Source organism: Oncorhynchus clarkii, chromosome 19 (assembly GCF_045791955.1).
Source record: "Oncorhynchus clarkii lewisi isolate Uvic-CL-2024 chromosome 19, UVic_Ocla_1.0, whole genome shotgun sequence".
NCBI classification, from domain to species: Eukaryota; Metazoa; Chordata; class Actinopteri; order Salmoniformes; family Salmonidae; genus Oncorhynchus; species Oncorhynchus clarkii.
In genome coordinates, this window is record NC_092165.1 from 10,088,681 (window position 1) to 10,116,358 (window position 27,678).

Sequence of the window (27,678 nt, forward strand, 5' to 3'; positions counted from 1 at the left end):
TAACTTGGGTCAAACGTTTTGGGTAGCCTTCTACAAGCTTCCCATAATAGGTTGGGTGAATTTTGGCCCATTCCTCCTGACAGAGCTGGTGTAACTGAGACAGGTTTGTAGGCATCCTTGCTCGCACACACTTTTTCAGTTCTGCCCACAAATTATCTATAGGATTGAGGTCAGGGCTTTCTGATGGCCACTCCAATACCTTGACTTTGTTGTCCTTAAGCCATTATGTCACAACTTTAGAAGTATGCTTGGGGTCATTGTCCATTTGGAAGACCCATTTGCGACCAAGCTTTAACTTCCTGACCGATGTCTTGAGATGTTGCTTCAATATATCCCCATAATTTTCATCCCTCATGATGCCATCTATTTTGTGAAGTGCACCAGTCCCTCCTGCAGCAAAGCACCCCCACAACATGATGCTACTACCCCCGTGCTTCACAGTTTGGATGGTGTTCTTCGGCTTGCAAGCCTCCCCCTTTTTCCTCCAAACATAACGTTGGTCATTATGGCCAAAAAGTTATATTTTTATTTCATCAGACCAGAGGACATTTCTCCAAAAAGTACGATCTTTGTTCCCATGTGCAGTTGCAAACCGCAGTCTGGCTTTTTTATGCAGGTTTTGGAGCAGTGGCTTCTTCCTTGCTGAGCGGCCTTTACGGTTATGTCGATATAGGACTTGTTTCACTGTGGATATAGATACTTTTGTACCTGTTTCCTCCAGCATCTTAACAAGGTCCTTTGGTGTTGTTCTGGGATTGACTTGCAATTTTCGCATCAAAGTACGTTCATCTCTAGGAGACAGAACGCGTCTCCTTCCTGAGCGGTATGACGGCTACGTGGTCCCATGGTGTTTATACTTGCGTACTATTGTTTGTATAGATGAACGTGGTACCTTCAGGCATTTAGAAATTGCTCCCAAGGATGAACCAGACTTGTGGAGGTCTACAAGGTCTTGGCTGATTTCTTTTGATTTTCCCATGATGGCAAGCAAAAGAGGCACTGAGTTTGAAGGTAGGCCTTGAAATATATCCACAGGTACACCTACAATTCACTCAAATTATGCCAATTAGCCTATCAGAAGCTTCTAAAGCCATGACATCATTTTCTGGAATTTTCCAAGCTGTTTATAGGTAGAGTCAACTTAGTGTATGTAAACTTCTGACCCACTGGAATTGTGATACAGTGAATTACAAGTGAAATAATCTGTCTGTAAACAATTGTTGGAAAAATTACTTGTGTCATGCACAAAGTAGATGTCCTAACCGACTTTCCAAAACTATAGTTTGTTAACAAGAAATTTGTGGAGTGGTTGAAAAACAAGTTTTAATGACTCCAACATAAGTGTATGCAAACTTCCAAATTCAACTGTATGTTTCCCATGCCAATAGACCCCTTAAAATTATATTGAAATTGAGAGAGAAACAGAGAGAAAATAAGAGAAGAGGCCCTGCTCAGGGTCCCTGCAGCGCTGCACTTGCCATGGGACTTGTGAGAGAGTGAGTATCACGGGACAACTGAATACTCCTGACTGGAACCAGGCGAGTCATTTAATGAGGAGCAAGCCCACAACACGGCTCCATAAGAGGACAAATTGTAAACATGTGTCAATGGGGCCCTGTTGTGGGAAGCCAGCCCAGCTCAGCACAGCCCTCCACCATTCGCCTACCCCCACACCATTTACAAATCATGAACAAAAGCAAAAATCTTCAACTAACACCACGCCAAGATACTGGCAAGTCCCATGGTTAACCCTGTGTGCCCGTTGTATGCCAATATGGATAATTAGTTTTCTGCAAAACATGAGCTCACAGTGAGTCCTTTTGTCAAATGGGGATACAATGAATTGGGTTCAGTGGGTTTGTTGATGTAGCGAACCTAACCTCACCTAAGATGGTATGACTGGTAGGCTGGTAAACAATAACACAGACCAGAAACATTCATCACCAGGTGGCCAACTACATGCCATATCAGTAGGCTCTTTGAGGCCTAGTGCTATCGTATGGAAATGACCATATAATCCTTCAGGAAGCAGGGAGACTTTAATATCCTGCTGCTGGAACGTGCCATGGAGGAAAGGTGACACGGAGGGAAGGGATGGAGGTATTAGTTCCCCTCACACAGCGTGTGTGACCTCTGTTGGTTTTCTGGTCCAATATCATGAATATCACTCGAATAACGGCTTGAATTTGAGACTCCGCGGAAGTTTTTCCCCTCACTTCCTAATCTCGGAAACTCAATTGGAGCAGTCTTGTTTCTAAACCCAACCGAGTGGAAACATGTTGAACATTGACATTGCACCCCAGGGATGTACTATGTAAATACATGTACCATTGTTCCATATACAATGCCCCAATGATTCTGAACTAGAGTTTTCCACAGTTTTGACATCTGTCATTGGGTGTAAACACGGATTTCAGGATGGCTTGACACTCTGCAATCTATCTTCTGCATCCAGACCCTTTGTTGACAAAAGCTGTCACTCATAACATCAGCTCAGATGTAGAGAGACACCCAGAAACACACAGAAATTGACATATAATAATGCTATACGTGTAGGGGCCAGCCTTTAGACTAGAGAGAGTTGGGTTGGATCCCAAATGGCACCCTATTCCCTATTTAGTGCGCTACTTTCATAGTGCTCTGGTCAAAAAGTACTGCACTATATTGGGAATAGGGTGCCATTTGGGAAACAACTTTTGTGCTGGTTCTACTGACCTAGTTGGTCCTCTCCGAAGCCCAGGATATGTCCCACCAGAGCGGAGCCACAGGAGCTGCTGGTCCCCAGACACAGAGCTTTCTCCTGCCACTGGTCCCTCGCTGCCCCTGAGCCCTTCTGGAGGATCCGCAGGTTCCTGAAACGCACACACACGCGCACACACAAAAGCACAGCGCAACATCAGCACACTGTTACAGTAATACTAGCATTAAGCACAGGTCAGGGGTCAGCAAAAACGGCACATTGTTTCCTTCTAGGTCACAGCACAACAGTCTTGTGTTTCAGTGCCTTAGTGTGCATGAAGTCTTTTGGTTTCCAAATAAACATGATGCCAAAATCCTCCTCGCCCTTTCACAACAACGTGCCCTTCAAAAACTGTAATGAGACTAAGTAGCTGCGAGTCATTTTTCCAAACACATTGCCATGATGTCTCAATAGTGTACTTCCTTCAGCGTCTTTATTTCCTTTGTTTATTCAAGAGGCGAGGTTTGACTTCAGCGAGAGAGGAAGATTAATTATGAACCAATGAGACGTGTGAACAACACGAGGCCGTAGCCAAACGGACCAACCAACCGGGGCAGGAAATCACGTCTCCATTTACAGTGAATGAGCCTGAGCAGTAGTAGTGTCAGTAATGTGATAGTAATGTTTTCCCCCCAACGTGGATGGAACACTGGGTTTATGTTGGCACGGTGACCATGGACAGAATCAGGGGATGGACGTCAATTGGCATAGTGTTTACCTCAGAGTTACGTTCACCATAGCAAAGTTGGGTTACTGAACACAGCTGTTTGTGTTTGTTCAATTCAAAGTCAATAAACACTAGAACCGTTCGAGAACGTTCCAAATGAGAAAACAATGTTTGATTCAAACTAGCTACACATTTAATCTAGATAATTTGACGATAAATAAAAACCCTGTTATAATATTTAGAACTTATAAGCTTACCCGTTCTTGTCTCCGAACACATAGCTCCCGTAGAGCCTTCTGGACTGACAGCCTCTGTAGATGAACCCTCCCACAGGTGCTGCTCCTCCACTGGTCGCCAGGTCAAAGATGGACGCCTCGTTCTCTACAGAAACACACAGATACACAGGCCTCAGATCAGTATCATTAAGATGGACGCCTCGTTCGCTACAGAAACACACAGATACACAGGCCTCAGATCAGTATCATTAAGATGGATGCCTCGTTCTCTACATAAACACAGATACACAGAACTCAGATCAGTGTAATTACAGAGGGTGTGCCCCAGATGGCACCCTATTGTCTTTAAAGTGCACTATTCTTTTAACCAAGGCCCATAGAGTTCTGGTCAAAAGTAGTGCACTATACACAGTATATAGTGCCATATGACACTTGTAGATCTCTACAAGCTCCAAAAAACGAATTCAGAATTATTGTGGTATTTTAAGTTAATTTGTGTATCCCTCCCAAAAAGTTACTTTTTGAAACATATAGCATTTGTCAAAAGTTATTATTTTCAGCCTAAGATAGCTGTCATTTGACAGCTTGACCAAAATATGACTAGCTACATCTTAGATATTACACTCATATAATATGGGCGATGCAGGGAGTTTCACTCTGTTTATTCCCTACACTTTTAGAAAAAAAAAGTTCCAAATTGGTTCTGTGGCTGTTCCCTTAGGAGAACCCTTTTCGATTCAAGGTAGAAGCCCATCTTGGCGTTCTACAAAGGGTGCTCCTATGAGGACAGACGAAAAATCCTTTTTGGTTCTAGATAGCACCTTTTTTTCTAAGAGTGTACAATATTATTCTCTGTGGTGGCAAACATGGCACCATTCCTTCACTCTGCACCTGGAGCTGCCATGGTCGGACCCTAGCCTAATGACTGTGACTACCTGAGACCTGGAGCTGCCATGGTTAGACCCTAGCCTAATGACTGTGACTCCCTGAGACCTGGAGCTGCCATGGTTAGACCCTAGTCTAATGACTGTGACTACCTGAGACCTGGAGCTGCCATGGTCAGACCCTAGTCTAATGACTGTGACTACCTGAGACCTGGAGCTGCCATGGTCAGACCCTAGTCTAATGACTGTGACTCCCTGAGACCTGGAGCTGCCATGGTCAGACCCTAGTCTAATGACTGTGACTACCTGAGACCTGGAGCTGCCATGGTCAGACCCTAGTCTAATGACTGTGACTACCTGAGACCTGGAGCTGCCATGGTCAGACCCTAGTATAATGACTGTGACTCCCTGAGACCTGGAGCTGCAATGGTCAGACCCTATTATAATGACTGTGACTCCCTGAGACCTGGAGCTGCCATGGTCAGACCCTAGTCTAATGACTGTGACTCCCTGAGACCTGGAGCTGCCATGGTCAGACCCTAGCCTAATGACTGTGACTACCTGAGACCTGGAGCTGCCATGGTCGGACCCTAGTCTAATGACTGTGACTACCTCAGACCTGGAGCTGCCATGGTCAGACCCTAGTCTAATGACTGTGACTCCCTGAGACCTGGAGCTGCCATGGTCAGACCCTAGTCTAATGACTGTGACTCCCTGAGACCTGGAGCTGCCATGGTCAGACCCTAGTCTAATGACTGTGACTCCCTGAGACCTGGAGCTGCCATGGTCAGACCCTAGTCTAATGACTGTGACTACCTGAGACCTGGAGCTGCCATGGTTAGACCCTAGTCTAATGACTGTGACTCCCTGAGACCTGGAGCTGCAATGGTTAGACCCTAGTCTAATGACTGTGACTCCCTGAGACCTGGAGCTGCCATGGTCGGACCCTAGTCTAATGACTGTGACTACCTGAGACCTGGAGCTGCCATGGTTAGACCCTAGCCTAATGACTGTGACTCCCTGAGACCTGGAGCTGCCATGGTCAGACCATAGCCTAATGACTGTGACTCCCTGAGACCTGGAGCTGCCATGGTCGACCCCAGCCTAATGACTGTGACTCCCTGAGACCTGGAGCTGCCATGGTCGGACCTTAGCCTAATGACTGTGACTCCCTGAGACCTGGAGCTGCCATGGTCGGACCCTAGTCTAATGACTGTGACTCCCTGAGACCTGGAGCTGCCATGGTCGGACCCTAGCCTAATGACTGTGACTCCCTGAGACCTGGAGCTGCCATGGTCGGACCCTAGTCTAATGACTGTGACTCCCTGAGACCTGGAGCTGCCATGGTCGACCCCAGCCTAATGACTGTGACTCCCTGAGACCTGGAGCTGCTATGGTCAGACCCTAGTCTAATGACTGTGACTCCCTGAGACCTGGAGCTGCCATGGTCAGACCCTAGTCTAATGACTGTGGCTCCCTGAGACCTGGAGCTGCCATGGTCGACCCTAGCCTAATGACTGTGACTCCCTGAGACCTGGAGCTGCCATGGTCAGACCATAGCCTAATGACTGTGACCCCCTGAGACCTGGAGCTGCCATGGTCGACCCCAGCCTAATGACTGTGACTCCCTGAGACCTGGAGCTGCCATGGTCAGACCATAGCCTAATGACTGTGACTCCCTGAGACCTGGAGCTGCCATGGTCGACCCCAGCCTAATGACTGTGACTCCCTGAGACCTGGAGCTGCCATGGTCGGACCTTAGCCTAATGACTGTGACTCCCTGAGACCTGGAGCTGCCATGGTCGGACCCTAGTCTAATGACTGTGACTCCCTGAGACCTGGAGCTGCCATGGTCGGACCCTAGCCTAATGACTGTGACTCCCTGAGACCTGGAGCTGCCATGGTCGGACCCTAGTCTAATGACTGTGACTCCCTGAGACCTGGAGCTGCCATGGTCGACCCCAGCCTAATGACTGTGACTCCCTGAGACCTGGAGCTGCCATGGTCAGACCCTAGTCTAATGACTGTGACTCCCTGAGACCTGGAGCTGCCATGGTCGGATCCTAGCCTAATGACTGTGACTCCCTGAGACCTGGAGCTGCCATGGTCGGACCCTAGCCTAATGACTGTGACTCCCTGAGACCTGGAGCTGCCATGGTCGACCCCAGCCTAATGACTGTGACTCCCTGAGACCTGGAGCTGCCATGGTCAGACCCTAGTCTAATGACTGTGACTCCCTGAGACCTGGAGCTGCCATGGTCAGACCCTAGCCTAATGACTGTGACTACCTGAGACCTGGAGCTGCCATGGTCAGACCCTAGTCTAATGACTGTGACTCCCTGAGACCTGGGTGTGATTTATGCCCACTCTAATGAGTCCTGTTTTCTCTGTTGGTGTAGGAAGAGAAAAGGATATCCATGTTTACTGCCATCTGTCACGAGTCCATTAGTACGTAGTGGAGGGTGGTCTCAATTACTGTGACTGAGGCCTTGCCTTGTTAAAAACAACTTTGCTAAACTGGATTAAATGTAATGTAGGGCTTTAACCGCCACGATACCTCCTCATTAACATTGAAACTGAATGTATTAAGTGATGGTTGTACTAAATAGCGCAGAAGGTTGATGATGGAGTTTTAGTGTATTTTATGATGTGAGTTCTCGCCCCTATTAGGGTGTAATCAGATAGGTAATGAACTCCACCTCCATCATGGCAATAGTATAATCGGGGCCGGGGTCTGGGTTAATTTGGCCCAACCAGTGATCGTCCTGGGTGAGAGGTGGCCAATGGAATGGGTGGGAGCTTTAAACTAGGCTGAGAGGCTGGGTGGGAGAGGGTTAGGGGGGGTTGTTTTGCGGGTGGCTGAAATAGCACTCATTATGTGGTTATTAGAACCAAACAAACAGCTCTACATGATTCAAACCAAACATAAGCACTAATTTCTTCATTGTGTTAGAAAGAGTGTTCTGGTGTCGATTATGCTCTTTTGACGTGCACCAAGGAGAATATGAACCCCAGATCCTCATGGCTCTGTTTAGTGTGCTTTCAACTATACTAACCCATCATCAAGATATTCATCGTGGCTGACAACTATAAATCCTAGTCATGGACACAAACTCACATTCCCCTGGCAACGATATGCGAGGACAAATCGTTTGTGGATCACAATAACTTCTGATACTTTTTCAAATATTTTTTACTCAGACACACTGTGTACTGAACAAGTTGGAGGCTGACCAAATACCTCATTCTCACAACAGGAAAGAATCCAGTTGTATTCCAAAAAAACAGACATCGTTGTTCTCGTGCAGAACACAGAGTAAAATGAAAGGTTATCCAAAAAGGTCATTTGTGAGGAATTCCATCATATTCTTCCACACTTTCCCAAGGTGAGAGAGGACATGAAATGAGACTGTAAGGCAGACAGAGCTATTTTCATAACAAGCAACATTAATGTCCCATTGATGTATTCCAGACAGACTCCTAAAGGGCACTCTCAGGCTCCTAAAGGTCCCAAATGGCAGCCTGTCCACTATAAAGTGCACTCCTTTTAACCAGGGCTCATGCACTCTGTTCAGAAGTAGTGCACTATATAGGGAATAGGGTGCCATTTGGGACACATCCTCAGTGTTGTTAGGGAAAACCATTAGAAGAAGGAACTCACCGTAGTCTTTCCCCTTAGTGATCGCCAGTATTCTCCCTGCAGACGCGTTCCTACCGCTGGCGTCCGTGCACAGGATCAAGAGACTCCCGTTGTTATCCGTATGATGCCGGTCCACGGCACACCTGGGGAAAGACAGGAATGAACGGATAAGTGGGAAAAACATTGGAACGCCATGACACTGTCCATCTGCGATGATGCGTTACTCCCTGAGTATCACCTTGGGGTGGTTGTGCCACATGATAAAACAGTGGCATGCAACGGGGATACTGTAAATCAATAGCTGCATATCTCACACACCCAGCTACAACTCAGTAAGATTGATGAACACGTTCTAATGAAACTCATAGCCTAGTACAGTCAATCTATGAACAACCTTTTACCATGTGAAGACACAGAACAACCGAGGCAGTAACACACGGAGTGATCTGATCATGTCCATGGTTGAGAAGATACACACTAGAAAGGAATAGGTGCAACAGTCACTCACAATTAACTGTCACTCAGAATTAACTGTCACTCACAATTAACTGTCGCTCACAATTAAATACGACATACTATATACTAATATTAATATATGAGAAGATACACACACACCATAGTGAAGTATTGGTGGGATTTTCTGGGTGGGTACAGGTATCAGGTATGTGAAGTATTGGTGGGATTCTCTGGGTAGGTACAGGTATTAGGTATGGCCATGGAGCATTTCACTCACCTGCCTGGGTCATGCAGTCCGTGGGCAAATATTTCTGGTGGCTGGTTGGTGCTGTTGAAGTAGGGGTTGTTCCTGGGTATGGAGTAGGGAGACGTGCAGCAGTCTGTGTCCACATCCACCCTCAACACAGACCCTGTGAAATCACTGCAGACAGCACACACAAGAAAGGACAACTGGTTAGTTGGGAGGAAACTGTTGGAGGTGGAAAAACTGTAGCTACTGTCTTGGTTTACTGCTGCCATATTGCTTTATCTTGCCAAATGTTAGAAGACTTACTGTCCTTTAAGTTTTTGGGAAATGGCCTACAGTGGCCTAAAAAATACCAGCAGAAAGATGGCCATAGAAAGATATCCCATAGAAAGATGTCCATAGAAAGACTCCCATAGACAGATAACCATAGAAAGATGGCCATAGAAAGATGCCCATAGAAAGAAGGCCATAGAAAGATACCCGTAGAAAGATGGCCATTGAAAGATACCCATAAAAAGATTGCCATAGAAAGATACCCATAGAAAGATGAGAATAGAAAGATGGGCATAGAAAGATGAGAATAGAAAGATGGCCATAGAAAGATACCCATAGAAAGATGGTCATAGAAAGATGGCCATAGAAAGATGCCCATAGAAAGAAGGCCATAGAAAGATACACATAGAAAGATGGCCATAGAAAGATACCCATAGAAAGATGGCTATAGAAAGATGGCCATAGAAAGATGGCTATAGAAAGATGCCCATAGAAAGATGGCTATAGAAAGATGCCCATAGAAAGAAGGCCATAGAAAGATACCCATAGAAAGATGGCCATTGAAAGATACCCCCAAAAAGATTGCCATAGAAAGATACCCATAGAAAGATGAGAATAGACAGATACCCATAGAAAGGTGTCCATAGAAAGATGTCCATAGAAAGACTCCCATAGACAGATGGCCATAGAAAGATGCCCATAGAAAGAAGGCCATAGAAAGATACCCATAGAAAGATGAGAATAGAAAGATGCCCATACTAAAGATTCTGACAGAATGATCCCCACAGACTAATCCCCAAATAGCCTACATATTGCCCTTGACCTTTGACCCCCTGACCCCTGGGTCTCACCTAAGGCCGTCCATCTCCTCCATGTCGTCCAGGGTGATCATGCCATCTCCCAGGACGATGTGCAGCAGGCCGTCAGGGCCAAACAGCAGCTGTCCTCCCAGGTGCTTCCTGTGCAGCTCTGCCACTTCTATCAGCATCTGCATGGTCCTACTGTCCACCACGTTCGGGTTTTTCCTGATCAACAAAATTAAATTGAAAAGTGTTCGATCAAATGCATTGTTTCTCATATCTTCATACCTCCCCACCATTAGGTTGTGGGATCTTGTTTTCTGTTTAGTTTCTGTAGCTTGACAGAGCTGTGTGCTTTTGTTTTTTGACTTTGTTATTTTGTTTGGTGTCATCAATAGATACGATGTACGCCTACCACGCTGCACCTTGGTCTCCTTCTACCAACGAGAGCTGTTACACCTAGAGTGTATTGTTTCATATCTCTATGAGAGGAACCTAGAGTGTATTGTTTCATATCTCTATGAGAGGAACCTAGAGTGTATTGTTTTATATCTCTATGAGAGGGACCTAGAGTGTATTGTTTCATATCTCTATGAGGGGAACCTAGAGGGTATTGTTTTATATCTCTATGAGAGGAACCTAGAGGGTATTGTTTTATATCTCTATGAGAAGAACCTAGAGTGTATTGTTTCATATCTCTATGAGAGGAACCTAGAGGGTATTGTTTTAAAACTCTATGAGAGGAACCTAGAGTGTATTGTTTTACATCTCTATGAGAGGAACCTAGAGTGTATTGTTTTATATCTCTATGAGGAACCTAGAGTGTAGTGTTTCATCTCTATGAGGAACCTAGAGTGTATTGTTTCATATCTCTATGAGGAACCTAGAGTGTATTGTTTCATATCTCTATGAGGAACCTAGAGTGTATTGTTTCATATCTCTATGAGGAAACTAGAGTGTATTGTTTTATATCTCTATGAGAGGAACCTAGAGGGTATTGTTTTATATCTCTATGAGAAGAACCTAGAGTGTATTGTTTCATATCTCTATGAGAGGAACCTAGAGGGTATTGTTTTAAAACTCTATGAGAGGAACCTAGAGTGTATTGTTTTACATCTCTATGAGAGGAACCTAGAGTGTATTGTTTTATATCTCTATGAGGAACCTAGAGTGTAGTGTTTCATCTCTATGAGGAACCTAGAGTGTATTGTTTCATATCTCTATGAGGAACCTAGAGTGTATTGTTTCATATCTCTATGAGGAACCTAGAGTGTATTGTTTCATATCTCTATGAGGAAACTAGAGTGTATTGTTTTATATCTCTATGAGAGGAACCTAGAGTGTATTGTTTCATATCTCTATGAGAGGAACCTAGAGAGTATTGTTTTAAAACTCTATGAGAGGAACCTAGAGTGTATTGTTTTACATCTCTATGAGAGGAACCTAGAGTGTATTGTTTCATATCTCTATGAGGAACCTAGAGTGTAGTGTTTCATCTCTATGAGGAACCTAGAGTGTATTGTTTCATATCTCTATGAGGAACCTAGAGTGTATTGTTTTATATCTCTATGAGAGGAACCTAGAGTGTATTGTTTTATATCTCTATGAGGAACCTAGAGTGTATTGTTTCATATCTCTATGAGGAACCTAGAGTGTATTGTTTCATATCTCTATGAGGAACCTAGAGTGTATTGTTTTATATCTCTAGCAGAGGAACCGAGAGTGTATTGATTTATATCTCTATGAGGAACCTAGAGTGTATTGTTTTATATCTCTATGAGGAACCTAGAGTGTATTGTTTTATATCTTTATGAGGAACCTAGAGTGTATTGTTTCATATCTCTATGAGGAACCTAGAGTGTATTGTTTCATATCTATATGAGGAACCTAGAGTGTATTGTTTTAAAACTCTATGAGAGGAACCTAGAGTGTATTGTTTTACATCTCTATGAGAGGAACCTAGAGTGTATTGTTTCATATCTCTATGAGGAACCTAGAGTGTAGTGTTTCATCTCTATGAGGAACCTAGAGTGTATTGTTTCATATCTCTATGAGGAACCTAGAGTGTATTGTTTTATATCTCTATGAGAGGAACCTAGAGTGTATTGTTTTATATCTCTATGAGGAACCTAGAGTGTATTGTTTCATATCTCTATGAGGAACCTAGAGTGTATTGTTTCATATCTCTATGAGGAACCTAGAGTGTATTGTTTTATATCTCTAGCAGAGGAACCGAGAGTGTATTGATTTATATCTCTATGAGGAACCTAGAGTGTATTGTTTTATATCTCTATGAGGAACCTAGAGTGTATTGTTTCATATCTCTATGAGGAACCTAGAGTGTATTGTTTCATATCTATATGAGGAACCTAGAGTGTATTGTTTTATATCTCTATGAGGAACCTAGAGTGTATTGTTTCATATCTCTATGAGGAACCTAGAGTGTATTGTTTCATATCTCTATGAGGAACCTAGAGTGTATTGTTTTATATCTCTATGAGAGGAACCTAGAGTGTATTGTTTCATATCTCTATGAGAGGAACCTAGAGTGTATTGTTTTATATCTCTATGAGGAACCTAGAGTGTATTGTTTTATATCTCTATGAGAGGAACCGAGAGTGTATTGTTATATATCTCTATGAGGAATCTAGAGTGTATTGTTTTATATCTCTATGAGGAACATAAAGTGTATTGTTTTATATCTCTATGAGAAACCTAGAGTGTATTGTTGCATATCTCTATGAGGAACCTAGAGTGTATTGTTTTATATCTCTAGCAGAGGAACCGAGAGTGTATTGATTTATATCTCTATGAGGAACCTAGAGTGTATTGTTTTATATCTCTATGAGGAACCTAGAGTGTATTGTTTTATATCTCTATGAGGAACCTAGAGTGTATTGTTTCATATCTCTATGAGGAACCTAGAGTGTATTGTTTCATATCTATATGAGGAACCTAGAGTGTATTGTTTTATATCTCTATGAGGAACCTAGAGTGTATTGTTTCATATCTCTATGAGGAACCTAGAGTGTATTGTTTCATATCTCTATGAGGAACCTAGAGTGTATTGTTTTATATCTCTATGAGAGGAACCTAGAGTGTATTGTTTCATATCTCTATGAGGAACCTAGAGTGTATTGTTTCATATCTCTATGAGGAAACTAGAGTGTATTGTTTTATATCTCTATGAGAGGAACCTAGAGTGTATTGTTTCATATCTCTATGAGAGGAACCTAGAGAGTATTGTTTTAAAACTCTATGAGAGGAACCCAGAGTGTATTGTTTTACATCTCTATGAGAGGAACCTAGAGTGTATTGTTTCATATCTCTATGAGGAACCTAGAGTGTAGTGTTTCATCTCTATGAGGAACCTAGAGTGTATTGTTTCATATCTCTATGAGGAACCTAGAGTGTATTGTTTTATATCTCTATGAGAGGAACCTAGAGTGTATTGTTTTATATCTCTATGAGGAACCTAGAGTGTATTGTTTCATATCTCTATGAGGAACCTAGAGTGTATTGTTTCATATCTCTATGAGGAACCTAGAGTGTATTGTTTTATATCTCTAGCAGAGGAACCTAGAGTGTATTGATTTATATCTCTATGAGGAACCTAGAGTGTATTGTTTTATATCTCTATGAGGAACCTAGAGTGTATTGTTTTATATCTTTATGAGGAACCTAGAGTGTATTGTTTCATATCTCTATGAGGAACCTAGAGTGTATTGTTTCATATCTATATGAGGAACCTAGAGTGTATTGTTTTATATCTCTATGAGGAAACTAGAGTGTATTGTTTTATATCTCTATGAGGAACCTAGAGTGTATTGTTTCATATCTCTATGAGAGGAACCTAGAGTGTATTGTTTCATATCTCTATGAGAGGAACCTAGAGTGTATTGTTTTATATCTCTATGAGGAACCTAGAGTGTATTGTTTTATATCTCTATGAGAGGAACCGAGAGTGTATTGTTATATATCTCTATGAGGAACCTAGAGTGTATTGTTTCATATCTCTATGAGGAACCTAGAGTGTATTGTTTCATATCTATATGAGGAACCTAGAGTGTATTGTTTTATATCTCTATGAGGAACCTAGAGTGTATTGTTTCATATCTCTATGAGGAACCTAGAGTGTATTGTTTCATATCTCTATGAGGAACCTAGAGTGTATTGTTTTATATCTCTATGAGAGGAACCTAGAGTGTATTGTTTCATATCTCTATGAGAGGAACCTAGAGTGTATTGTTTTATATCTCTATGAGGAACCTAGAGTGTATTGTTTTATATCTCTATGAGAGGAACCGAGAGTGTATTGTTATATATCTCTATGAGGAATCTAGAGTGTATTGTTTTATATCTCTATGAGGAACCTACAGTGTATTGTTTTATATCTCTATGAGAAACCTAGAGTGTATTGTTGCATATCTCTATGAGGAACCTAGAGTGTATTGTTTTATATCTCTAGCAGAGGAACCGAGAGTGTATTGATTTATATCTCTATGAGGAACCTAGAGTGTATTGTTTTATATCTCTATGAGGAACCTAGAGTGTATTGTTTTATATCTCTATGAGGAACCTAGAGTGTATTGTTTCATATCTCTATGAGGAACCTAGAGTGTATTGTTTCATATCTATATGAGGAACCTAGAGTGTATTGTTTTATATCTCTATGAGGAACCTAGAGTGTATTGTTTCATATCTCTATGAGGAACCTAGAGTGTATTGTTTCATATCTCTATGAGGAACCTAGAGTGTATTGTTTTATATCTCTATGAGAGGAACCTAGAGTGTATTGTTTCATATCTCTATGAGGAACCTAGAGTGTATTGTTTCATATCTCTATGAGGAAACTAGAGTGTATTGTTTCATATCTCTATGAGAGGAACCTAGAGTGTATTGTTTCATATCTCTATGAGAGGAACCTAGAGAGTATTGTTTTAAAACTCTATGAGAGGAACCCAGAGTGTATTGTTTTACATCTCTATGAGAGGAACCTAGAGTGTATTGTTTCATATCTCTATGAGGAACCTAGAGTGTAGTGTTTCATCTCTATGAGGAACCTAGAGTGTATTGTTTCATATCTCTATGAGGAACCTAGAGTGTATTGTTTTATATCTCTATGAGAGGAACCTAGAGTGTATTGTTTTATATCTCTATGAGGAACCTAGAGTGTATTGTTTCATATCTCTATGAGGAACCTAGAGTGTATTGTTTCATATCTCTATGAGGAACCTAGAGTGTATTGTTTTATATCTCTAGCAGAGGAACCTAGAGTGTATTGATTTATATCTCTATGAGGAACCTAGAGTGTATTGTTTTATATCTCTATGAGGAACCTAGAGTGTATTGTTTTATATCTTTATGAGGAACCTAGAGTGTATTGTTTCATATCTCTATGAGGAACCTAGAGTGTATTGTTTCATATCTATATGAGGAACCTAGAGTGTATTGTTTTATATCTCTATGAGGAACCTAGAGTGTATTGTTTCATATCTCTATGAGGAACCTAGAGTGTATTGTTTCATATCTCTATGAGAGGAACCTAGAGTGTATTGTTTCATATCTCTATGAGAGGAACCTAGAGTGTATTGTTTTATATCTCTATGAGGAACCTAGAGTGTATTGTTTTATATCTCTATGAGAGGAACCGAGAGTGTATTGTTATATATCTCTATGAGGAACCTAGAGTGTATTGTTTTATATCTCTATGAGGAACCTAGAGTGTATTGTTTTATATCTCTATGAGAAACCTAGAGTGTATTGTTTCATATCTCTATGAGGAACCTAGAGTGTATTGTTTCATATCTCTATGGGGAACCTAGAGTGTATTGTTTCATATCTCTATGAGGAACCTAGAGTGTATTGTTTCATATCTATATGAGGAACCTAGAGTGTATTGTTTTATATCTCTATGAGGAACCTAGAGTGTATTGTTTCATATCTCTATGAGGAACCTAGAGTGTATTGTTTCATATCTCTATGAGAGGAACCTAGAGTGTATTGTTTCATATCTCTATGAGAGGAACCTAGAGTGTAGTGTTTTATATCTCTATGAGGAACCTAGAGTGTATTGTTTTATATCTCTATGAGAGGAACCTAGAGTGTATTGTTTTATATCTCTATGAGGAACCTAGAGTGTATTGTTTTATATCTCTATGAGAGGAACCTAGAGTGTATTGTTTCATATCTCTATAAGAAACCTAGAGTGTATTGTTTCATATCTCTATGAGGAACCTAGAGGGTATTGTTTTATATTTCTATGAGAGGAACCTAGAGGGTATTGTTTTATATCTCTATGAGAGGAACCTAGAGGGTATTGTTTTATATCTCTATGAGAAGAACCTAGAGTGTATTGTTTCATATCTCTATGAGGAACCTAGAGTGTATTGTTTCATATCTCTATGAGAGGAACCTAGAGTGTATTGTTTCATATCTCTATGAGAGAAACCTAGAGTGTATTGTTTCATATCTCTATGAGGAACCTAGAGTGTATTGTTTTATATCTCTATGAGAGGAACCTAGAGTGTATTGTTTTATATCTCTATGAGGAACCTAGAGGGTATTGTTTTATATTTCTATGAGAGGAACCTAGAGGGTATTGTTTTATATCTCTATGAGAGGAACCTAGAGTGTATTGTTTTATATCTCTATGAGGAACCTAGAGTGTATTGTTTTATATCTCTATGAGAGGAACCTAGAGTGTATTGTTTCATATCTCTATGAGGAACCTAGGGTGTATTGTTTTATATCTCTATGAGAGGAACCTAGAGTGTATTGTTTCATATCTCTATGAGAGAAACCTAGAGGGTATTGTTTTATATCTCTATGAGAGGAACCTAGAGGGTATTGTTTTATATCTCTATGAGAAGAACCTAGAGTGTATTGTTTCATATCTCTATGAGGAACCTAGAGTGTATTGTTTTATATCTCTATGAGAGGAACCTAGAGTGTATTGTTTCATATCTCAATGAGAGAAACCTAGAGTGTATTGTTTCATATCTCTATGAGGAACCTAGAGTGTATTGTTTTATATCTCTATGAGAGGAACCTGGAGTGTATTGTTTTATATCTCTATGAGGAACCTAGAGGGTATTGTTTTATATTTCTATGAGAGGAACCTAGAGGGTATTGTTTTATATCTCTATGGGAGGAACCTAGAGGGTATTGTTTTATATCTCTATGAGAAGAACCTAGAGTGTATTGTTTCATATCTCTATGAGAGGAACCTAGAGTGTATTGTTTCATATCTCTATGAGGAACCTAGAGTGTAGTGTTTCATCTCTATGAGGAACCTAGAGTGTATTGTTTTATATCTCTATGAGGAACCTAGAGTGTATTGTTTTATATCTCTATGAGGAACCTAGAGTGTATTGTTTCATATCTCTATGAGGAACCTAGAGTGTATTGTTTCATATCTCTATGAGGAACCTAGAGTATATTGTTTCATATCTCTATGAGGAACCTAGAGTGTATTGTTTTATATCTCTATGAGAGGAACCTAGAGTGTATTGTTTCATATCTCTATGAGAGGAACCTAGAGTGTATTGTTTTATATCTCTATGAGGAACCTAGAGTGTATTGTTTTATATCTCTATGAGAGGAACCTAGAGTGTATTGTTTCATATCTATATAAGAAACCTAGAGTGTATTGTTTCATATCTCTATGAGGAACCTAGAGGGTATTGTTTCATAACTCTATGAGAGGAACCTAGAGTGTATTGTTTCATATGTCTATGAGAGGAACCTAGAGGGTATTGTTTTATATCTCTATGAGGAACCTAGAGGGTATTGTTTTATATCTCTATGAGGAACCTAGAGTGTATTGTTTTATATCTCTATGAGAGGAACCGAGAGTGTATTGTTTCATATCTCAATGAGAAGAACCTAGAGTGTATTGTTTCATATCTCTATGAGGAACCTAGAGTGTATTGTTTTATATCTCTATGAGAGGAACCTAGAGTGTATTGTTTCATATCTCTATGAGAGGAACCTAGAATGTATTGTTTCATATCTCTATGAGAGGAACCTAGAGTGTATTGTTTTATATCTCTATGAGGAACCTAGAGTGTATTGTTTTATATCTCTATGAGGAACCTAGAGTCTATTGTTTCATATCTCTATGAGGAACCTAGAGTGTATTGTTTCATATCTCGATGAGAAGAACCTAGAGTGTATTGTTTCATATCTCTATGAGGAACCTAGAGTGTATTGTTTTATATCTCTATGAGAGGAACCTAGAGTGTATTGTTTCATATCTCTATTTTTTTTATTTTTTTTTATTTCACCTTTATTTAACCAGGTAGGCTAGTTGAGAACAAGTTCTCATTTGCAACTGCGACCTGGCCAAGATAAGGCATAGCAGTGTGAACAGACAACACAGAGTTACACATGGAGTAAACAATTAACAAGTCAATAACACAGTAGAAAAAAGGGGAGTCTATATATACATTGTGTGCAAAAGGCATGAGAAGGTAGGCAAATAATTACAATTATGCAGATTAACACTGGAGTGATAAATGATCAGATGGTTATGTACAGGTAGAGATTGGTGTGCAAAAGAGCAGAAAAATAAAAATAAATAAATAAAAACAGTATGGGGATGAGGTAGGTGAAAATGGGTGGGCTATTTACCAATAGACTATGTACAGCTGCAGCGATCGGTTAGCTGCTCGGATAGCAGATGTTTGAAGTTGGTGAGGGAGATAAAAGTCTCCAACTTCAGCGATTTTTGCAATTCGTTCCAGTCACAGGCAGCAGAGAACTGGAACGAAAGGCGGCCAAATGAGGTGTTGGCTTTAGGGATGATCAGTGAGATACACCTGCTGGAGCGCGTGCTACGGATGGGTGTTGCCATCGTAACCAGTGAACTGAGATAAGGCGGAGCTTTACCTAGCATGGACTTGTAGATGACCTGGAGCCAGTGGGTCTGGCGACGAATATGTAGCGAGGGCCAGCCGACTAGAGCATACAAGTCGCAGTGGTGGGTGGTATAAGGTGCTTTAGTGACAAAACGGATGGCACTGTGATAAACTGCATCCAGTTTGCTGAGTAGAGTGTTGGAAGCAATTTTGTAGATGACGTCGCCGAAGTCGAGGATCGGTAGGATAGTCAGTTTTACTAGGGTAAGTTTGGCGGCGTGAGTGAAGGAGGCTTTGTTGCGGAATAGAAAGCCGACTCTTGATTTGATTTTCGATTGGAGATGTTTGATATGGGTCTGGAAGGAGAGTTTAGAGTCTAGCCAGACACCTAGGTACTTATAGATGTCCACATATTCAAGGTCGGAACCATCCAGGGTGGTGATGCTGGTCAGGCGTGCGGGTGCAGGCAGCGAACGGTTGAAAAGCATGCATTTGGTTTTACTAGCGTTTAAGAGCAGTTGGAGGCCACGGAAGGAGTGCTGTATGGCATTGAAGCTCGTTTGGAGGTTAGATAGCACAGTGTCCAAGGACGGGCCGGAAGTATATAGAATGGTGTCGTCTGCGTAGAGGTGGATCAGGGAATCGCCCGCAGCATGAGAAACATCATTGATATATACAGAGAAAAGAGTCGGCCCGAGAATTGAACCCTGTGGCACCCCCATAGAGACTGCCAGAGGACCGGACAGCATGCCCTCCGATTTGACACACTGAACTCTGTCTGCAAAGTAATTGGTGAACCAGGCAAGGCAGTCATCCGAAAAACCGAGGCTACTGAGTCTGCCGATAAGAATACGGTGATTGACAGAGTCGAAAGCCTTGGCAAGGTCTATGAAGACGGCTGCACAGTACTGTCTTTTATCGATGGCGGTTATGATATCGTTTAGTACCTTGAGCGTGGCTGAGGTACACCCGTGACCGGCTCGGAAACCAGATTGCACAGCGGAGAAGGTACGGTGGGATTCAAGATGGTCAGTGACCTGTTTGTTGACTTGGCTTTCGAAGACCTTAGATAGGCAGGGCAGGATGGATATAGGTCTGTAACAGTTTGGGTCCAGGGTGTCGCCCCCTTTGAAGAGGGGGATGACTGCGGCAGCTTTCCAATCCTTGGGGATCTCAGACGATATGAAAGAGAGGTTGAACAGGCTGGTAATAGGGGTTGCGACAATGGCGGCGGATAGTTTCAGGAATAGAGGGTCCAGATTGTCCAGCCCAGCTGATTTGTACGGGTCCAGGTTTTGCAGCTCTTTCAGGACATCTGCTATCTGGATTTGGGTAAAGGAGAACCTGGAGAGGCTTGGGCGAGTAGCTGCGGGGGGGGGGGAGCTGTTGTCCGAGGTTGGAGTAGCCAGGCGGAAGGCATGGCCAGCCGTTGAGAAATGCTTGTTGAAGTTTTCGATAATCATGGATTTATCGGTGGTGACCATGTTACCTAGTCTCAGTGCAGTGGGCAGCTGGGAGGAGGTGCTCTTGTTCTCCATGGACTTCACAGTGTCCCAGAACTTTTTGGAGTTGGAGCTACAGGATGCAAACTTCTGCCTGAAGAAGTTGGCTTTAGCTTTCCTGACTGACTGTGTGTATTGGTTCCTGACTTCCCTGAACAGTTGCATATCGCGGGGACTATTCGATGTTAGCGCAGTCCGCCACAGGATGTTTTTGTGCTGGTCGAGGGCAGTCAGGTCTGGAGTGAACCAGGGGCTATATCTGTTCTTAGTTCTGCATTTTTTGAACGGAGCATGCTTATCTAAAATGGTGAGGAAGTTACTTTTAAAGAAAGACCAGGCATCCTCAACTGACGGGATGAGGTCAATGTCCTTCCAGGATACCCGGGCCAGGTCGATTAGAAAGGCCTGCTCACAGAAGTGTTTTAGGGAGCGTTTGACAGTGATGAGGGGTGGTCGTTTGACTGCGGCTCCGTAGCGGATACAGGCAATGAGGCAGTGATCGCTGAGATCCTGGTTGTAGACAGCGGAGGTGTATTTGGAGGGCCAGTTGGTCAGGATGACGTCAATGAGGGTGCCCTTGTTTACAGAGTTAGGGTTGTACCTGGTGGGTTCCTTGATGATTTGAGTGAGATTGAGGGCATCTAGCTTAGATTGTAGGACTGCCGGGGTTTTAAGCATATCCCAGTTTAGGTCGCCTAACAGAACAAACTCTGAAGCTAGATGGGGGGCGATCAATTCACAAATGGTGTCCAGGGCACAGCTGGGAGCTGAGGGGGGTCGGTAGCAGGCGGCAACAGTGAGAGACTTATTTCTGGAGAGAGTAATTTTCAAAATTAGTAGTTCGAACTGTTTGGGTATGGACCTGGAGAGTATGACATTACTTTGCAGGCTATCTCTGCAGTAGACTGCAACTCCTCCCCCTTTGGCAGTTCTATCTTGACGGAAGATGTTATAGTTGGGTATGGAAATCTCAGAATTTTTGGTGGTCTTCCTGAGCCAGGATTCAGACACGGCAAGGACATCAGGGTTAGCAGAGTGTGCTAGAGCAGTGAGTAAGACACACTTAGGGAGGAGGCTTCTGATGTTGACATGCATGAAACCAAGGCTTTTTCGATCACAGAAGTCAACAAATGAGGGTGCCTGGGGACATGCAGGGCCTGGGTTTACCTCCACATCACCCGCGGAACAGAGAAGGAGTAGTATGAGGGTGCGGCTGAAGGCTATCAAAACTGGTCGCCTAGGGCGTTGGGGACAGAGAATAAGAGGAGCAGGTTTCTGGGCATGGTAGAATATATTCAGGGCATAATGCGCAAACAGGGGTATGGTGGGGTGCGGGTACAGCGGAGGTAAGCCCAGGCACTGGGTGATGATGAGAGAGGTTGTATCTCTGGACATGCTGGTTGTAATGGGTGAGGTCACCGCATGTGTGGGGGGTGGGACAAAGGAGGTATCAGGGGTATAAAGAGTGGAACTAGGGGCTCCATTGTAAACTAAAACAATGATAACTAACCTGCACAACAGTATACAAGGCATATTGACATTTGAGAGAGACATACAGCAAGGCATACAGTAATCACAGGTGTTGAATTGGGAGAGCTAGCTAAAACAGTAGGTGAGACAACAACAGCTAATCAGCTAGCACAACAACAGCAGGTAGAATGGCGATAGATTAGGCAGAGAGGGTCGGATTAACTACACACAGAGCCTAAGTGCGGCTGGGGCCGACAGATAAAACATAAAACAAGCAGAATGGATTACCGTGAATTAATGGACAGTCCAGCCTGCATCAGCTATGTAGCCAAGTGATCAGTGTCCAAGGGGCAGCGGTGGATGGGGCAGGGAAGCTGGACTGGCGAGTGTTATCCAGGTTAGAAAACTAACAATGACTAAATAGCTTGTAGCCAGTTAGCTGGTTAGCTTCTGAAGGTTCTTGAGTGTGTTCTAAAAATGTAAAGATAATAGCGGTTCCGTATCACATTGGGTGAGGCAGGTTACCGGAAGGTATAAACAAATTAAAAATCGAAAAGGGATAGAAAGTAAATATGGGTTCAGTGAGTGTTTGGGACGCGGCGATTCAGATGGTTAGCAGGCCTGTGCTAACAAGCTAACAGTTAGTAGACGGTGCTAAACACGGTAGCAGTTAGCGGACCGGGCTAAACAAGCTAGCAGTTAGCAGGCCGAATTTGCAAGCAAGGAGATAGCAGGGGCTAGAGAGTTAGCCTTTGGGGACGTCGCGATGGGGGGAGTCTGTTTATTCCTCTTCATGCGGTGACATCAATGGACCGGTCGTGGGTCTGGATATTGTAGCCCAGGAGCTCAAAATGTTCCGTTTGCGATGGGAATCCGGGGGTGAAAAATAAAATAAAATAATAGAATAATAGATAGGTCCGTTATGCTCTGGTTAGAGTCGCGTTGTTCGAACTGGCGAGAGCTTTCCGAGCTAAAGGTTAGCTGATGACCGGTTAGCTGAAGACCGCTAGCAATGTTTTGCTGAAGCTGGTAGTTAGTTGGCTAGTTGGCTAGCTTCAGTTGAGGGGTTCCAGATCCGAAGTAAATATAAATACTTTAGGAAAAAAGCTACGTTGGGTGAGGCGGGTTGCAGGAGAGTATTTAGAAGAAGTTGAGGTTCAGCAAAAAGTTTTAAAGATATGTGAAGAAAAAAAAAAAAACGAAAACGAAACGAAAACAAACGATATATACAAGGAACACGACAACACGTCCTACTGCTACGCTATGAGAGGAACCTAGAATGTATTGTTTCATATCTCTATGAGAGGAACCTAGAGTGTATTGTTTTATATCTCTATGAGGAACCTAGAGTGTATTGTTTCATATCTCTATGAGGAACCTAGAGTGTATTGTTTTATATCTCTATGAGGAACCTAGAGTGTATTGTTTCATATCTCTATGAGAGGAACCTAGAGTGTATTGTTTCATATCTCTATGAGAGAAACCTAGAGTGTATTGTTTCATATCTCTATGAGGAACCTAGAGTGTATTGTTTTATATCTCTATGAGAGGAACCTAGAGTGTATTGTTTTATATCTCTATGAGGAACCTAGAGGGTAATGTTTTATATTTCTATGAGAGGAACCTAGAGTGTATTGTGTTATATCTCTATGAGGAACCTAGAGTGTATTGTTTCATATCTCTATGAGAGGAACCTAGAGTGTATTGTTTCATATCTCTATGAGAGAAACCTAGAGTGTATTGTTTCATATCTCTATGAGGAACCTAGAGTGTATTGTTTCATATCTCTATGAGGAACCTAGAGTGTATTGTTTTATATCTCTATGAGAGGAACCTAGAGTGTATTGTTTCATATCTCTATGAGAGGAACCTAGAATGTATTGTTTCATATCTCTATGAGAGGAACCTAGAGTGTATTGTTTTATATCTCTATGAGGAACCTAGAGTGTAGTGTTTCATCTCTATGAGGAACCTAGAGTGTATTGTTTTATATCTCTATGAGGAACCTAGAATGTATTGTTTCATATCTCTATGAGAGGAACCTAGAGTGTATTGTTTCATATCTCTATGAGAGAAACCTAGAGTGTATTGTTTCATATCTCTATGAGGAACCTAGAGTGTATTGTTTTATATCTCTATGAGAGGAACCTAGAGTGTATTGTTTTATATCTCTATGAGGAACCTAGAGGGTATTGTTTTATATTTCCATGAGAGGAACCTAGAGGGTATTGTTTCATATCTCTATGGGAGGAACCTAGAGGGTATTGTTTTATATCTCTATGAGAAGAACCTAGAGTGTATTGTTTCATATCTCTATGAGAGGAACCTAGAGTGTATTGTTTTATATCTCTATGAGGAACCTAGAGTGTATTGTTTTATATCTCTATGAGAGGAACCTAGAGTGTATTGTTTCATATCTATATAAGAAACCTAGAGTGTATTGTTTCATATCTCTATGAGGAACCTAGAGGGTATTGTTTCATATCTCTATGAGAGGAACCTAGAGGGTATTGTTTTATATCTCTATGAGAGGAACCTAGAGGGTATTGTTTTATATCTCTATGAGAGGAACCTAGAGGGTATTGTTTCATATCTCTATGAGGAACCTAGAGTGTATTGTTTTATATCTCTATGAGAGGAACCTAGAGTGTATTGTTTCATATCTCTATGAGAGGAACCTAGAGTGTATTGTTTTATATCTCTATGAGGAACCTAGAGTGTATTGTTTCATATCTCTATAAGAAACCTAGAGTGTATTGTTTCAAAATCTCTATGAGGAACCTAGAGTGTATTGTTTTATATCTCTATGAGGAACCTAGAGTGCATTGTTTTATATCTCTATGAGAAACCTAGAGTGTATTGTTTTACATCTCTATGAAGAACCTACAGTGTATTGTTTCATATCTCTATGAGGAACCTAGAGTGTATTGTTTCATATCTCTATAAGAAACCTAGAGTGTATTGTTTCAAAATCTCTATGAGGAACCTAGAGTGTATTGTTTTATATCTCTATGAGGAACCTAGAGTGCATTGTTTTATATCTCTATGAGAAACCTAGAGTGTATTGTTTTACATCTCTATGAGGAACCTACAGTGTATTGTTTCATATCTCTATGAGGAACCTAGAGTGTATTGTTTTACATCTCTATGAGGAACCTACAGTGTATTGTTTCATATCTCTATGAGGAACCTAGAGTGTATTGTTTCATATCTCTATGAGGAACCTAGAGTGTATTGTTTCATATCTCTATGAGGAACCTACAGTGTATTGTTTCATATCTCTATGAGGAACCTAGAGTGTATTGTTTCATATCTCTATGAGGAACCTACAGTGTATTGTTTCATATCTCTATGAGGAACCTAGAGTGTATTGTTTCATATCTCTATGAGGAACCTAGAGTGTATTGTTTTATATCTCTATGAGAAACCTACAGTGTATTGTTTTATATCTCTATGAGGAACCTAGAGTGTATTGTTTCATATCTCTATGAGGAACCTACAGTGTATTGTTTCATATCTCTATGAGGAACCTAGAGTGTATTGTTTCATATCTCTATGAGGAACCTAGAGTGTATTGTTTCATATCTCTATGAGGAACCTACAGTGTATTGTTTCATATCTCTATGAGGAACCTAGAGTGTATTGTTTCATATCTCTATGAGGAACCTACAGTGTATTGTTTCATATCTCTATGAGGAACCTAGAGTGTATTGTTTTATATCTCTATGAGGAACCTACAGTGTATTGTTTTATATCTCTATGAGGAACCTACAGTGTATTGTTTCATATCTCTATGAGGAACCTAGAGTGTATTGTTTCATATCTCTATGAGGAACCTAGAGTGTATTGTTTCATATCTCTATGAGGAACCTACAGTGTATTGTTTCATATCTCTATGAGGAACCTAGAGTGTATTGTTTCATATCTCTATGAGGAACCTACAGTGTATTGTTTCATATCTCTATGAGGAACCTAGAGTGTATTGTTTTATATCTCTATGAGGAACCTACAGTGTATTGTTTCATATCTCTATGAGAGGAACCTAGAGTGTATTGTTTTATATCTCTATGAGAGGAACCTACAGTGTATTGTTTCATATCTCTATGAGGAACCTAGAGTGTATTGTTTCATATCTCTATGAGGAACCTAGAGTGTATTGTTTCATATCTCTATGAGAGGAACCTAGAGGGTATTGTTTTATATCTCTATGAGGAACCTAGAGTGTATTCTTTTATATCTCTATGAGGAACCTACAGTGTATTGTTTCATATCTCTATGAGAGGAACCTAGAGGGTATTGTTTTATATCTCTATGAGAGGAACCTAGAGTGTATTGTTTCATATCTCTATGAGAGAAACCTAGAGTGTATTGTTTCATATCTCTATGAGGAACCTAGAGTGTATTGTTTCATATCTCTATGAGGAACCTACAGTGTATTGTTTCATATCTCTATGAGGAACCTAGAGTGTATTGTCAGAGGCTGGCGTGACGCTTCAATACATTCCATACCAAGGGTGGACAGTCTTAGGGGTCATAGTGTGTGCATGCTTTTTCTCCAACCAAGCCTTAACACACCCCTGCATTAACCAAAATGAGCCCTAAACACATGTTGACACTATTGGGGCCTACTACACATATTGAGACAAAAGGAAAAGAACGTTTGAGACGTATATTTAAAGGATGTCCTGATTAAACAGAGAGGTGCTCATGTAATGCCTGGATGGGAAAAAGAGCAATTATGTACGTGAGTAAGATGATACCACTGCAGGAGAAAATTCTGACATGTAAAAACAAGCTCACCGACAACACGCCAACGAGAAGAGTGTTTAATGAGCTTGTTGTCTGGAGACATTGGGTTTTAGATTTGACGCTTCATTAAAGCTCAGAGTTAGGACGTTATTACGATGTTGGGGTGAATCTCAACTCAAAGCTGTAACTCAAACCCATAAAGTGATGTCTTTCCAAGTCCAGAGAAAAGATTTGGCTTCATATTAACAGCCACAAAATGTTTAATGATGTGTTATTTTGGGCAGGGTATTTAGACAGAGAGGTTCTTATTATTTTCCATCAGGGTCGTTACTCTGCCAGGAAGAGATGGACTATTTCACACTGAGTGACATACAAATACCAACGCCATGGCTCCTCCTCAAAACGCCAGCACCGCCAAGATTATAACAGTTTGAAAAATGAAGTCTTTAAACCGAGCCATACAACAGTGATTATAATAATAAAAACGTAATACTTTAACTAGTATAGTTACGAGAAGTTTGTTTTGTTAATCACGGCTTGTTGTGCAACGGAGCTCTGGTATATCACCTGCAGAGCCACACACATCTACAGTTGTCATTAGCGGCCATTTTCAGTTTTCAATAAAAGCAAAAGCTGTCAACGTCAGAAAACACGTTTCACTGTGCAGGACTTGACTTGGCAGCTAGCCGGCACGGGCTCCATTCAAAACTCACTAGAAAATAAACATTTCCTGTTCATCAACTGTACTTTATACTAGTGATGGTGAAATAATAGTTGTTACATATCGGGATATTATTTTTGACGATGTATGGTATTGTTTTGACAGTATCACAATGTTATTTGTGTTCTAGTTGGCTGTACCTGCTCCAAAACTCCAGGATTTTCCCCTCATAGCTTGTTCTCCATCTTCTTTTTAAATAGGGAGCCAAGATGTTTTCAGCACTTTTATTTTCCTGACTGATCAAGACTCGTGTTCTCATGGCTCTCGCTCTCGTCTCTCTGCAGCAGACATATTGTGAGCAATATGTTTGAAACTTCGAATAACATTGCAATGAAATTACAGTGCGAATCGCAATAAATATCATATCGGCACCTAAGTATCATGATAATATCGTATCGTGAGGTCCCTGGAAATTCCCAGCCCTACTTTTTA

General features: G+C 41.5%; 1 protein-coding gene across 2 annotated transcripts in view; it reads right to left on the reverse strand.

The window, feature by feature from the left end:
* Window positions 1-27,678, reverse strand: part of LOC139374705 (hedgehog-interacting protein-like) — a 76,869-nt gene that overhangs the window by 10,256 nt on the left and 38,935 nt on the right. For both annotated transcript variants that reach the window (XR_011627723.1, XM_071115803.1), the window contains exons 9-10: window positions 3,665-3,788; window positions 2,716-2,852 (exon numbers count right to left, since the gene is read on the reverse strand). Coding sequence is in view for 1 of the 2 variants with exons in the window: in XM_071115803.1 (XP_070971904.1) it covers window positions 2,716-2,852; window positions 3,665-3,788 (261 nt within the window). In the remaining variant the exon portion in view is untranslated. The remainder of the gene's footprint in view (window positions 1-2,715; window positions 2,853-3,664; window positions 3,789-27,678) is intronic.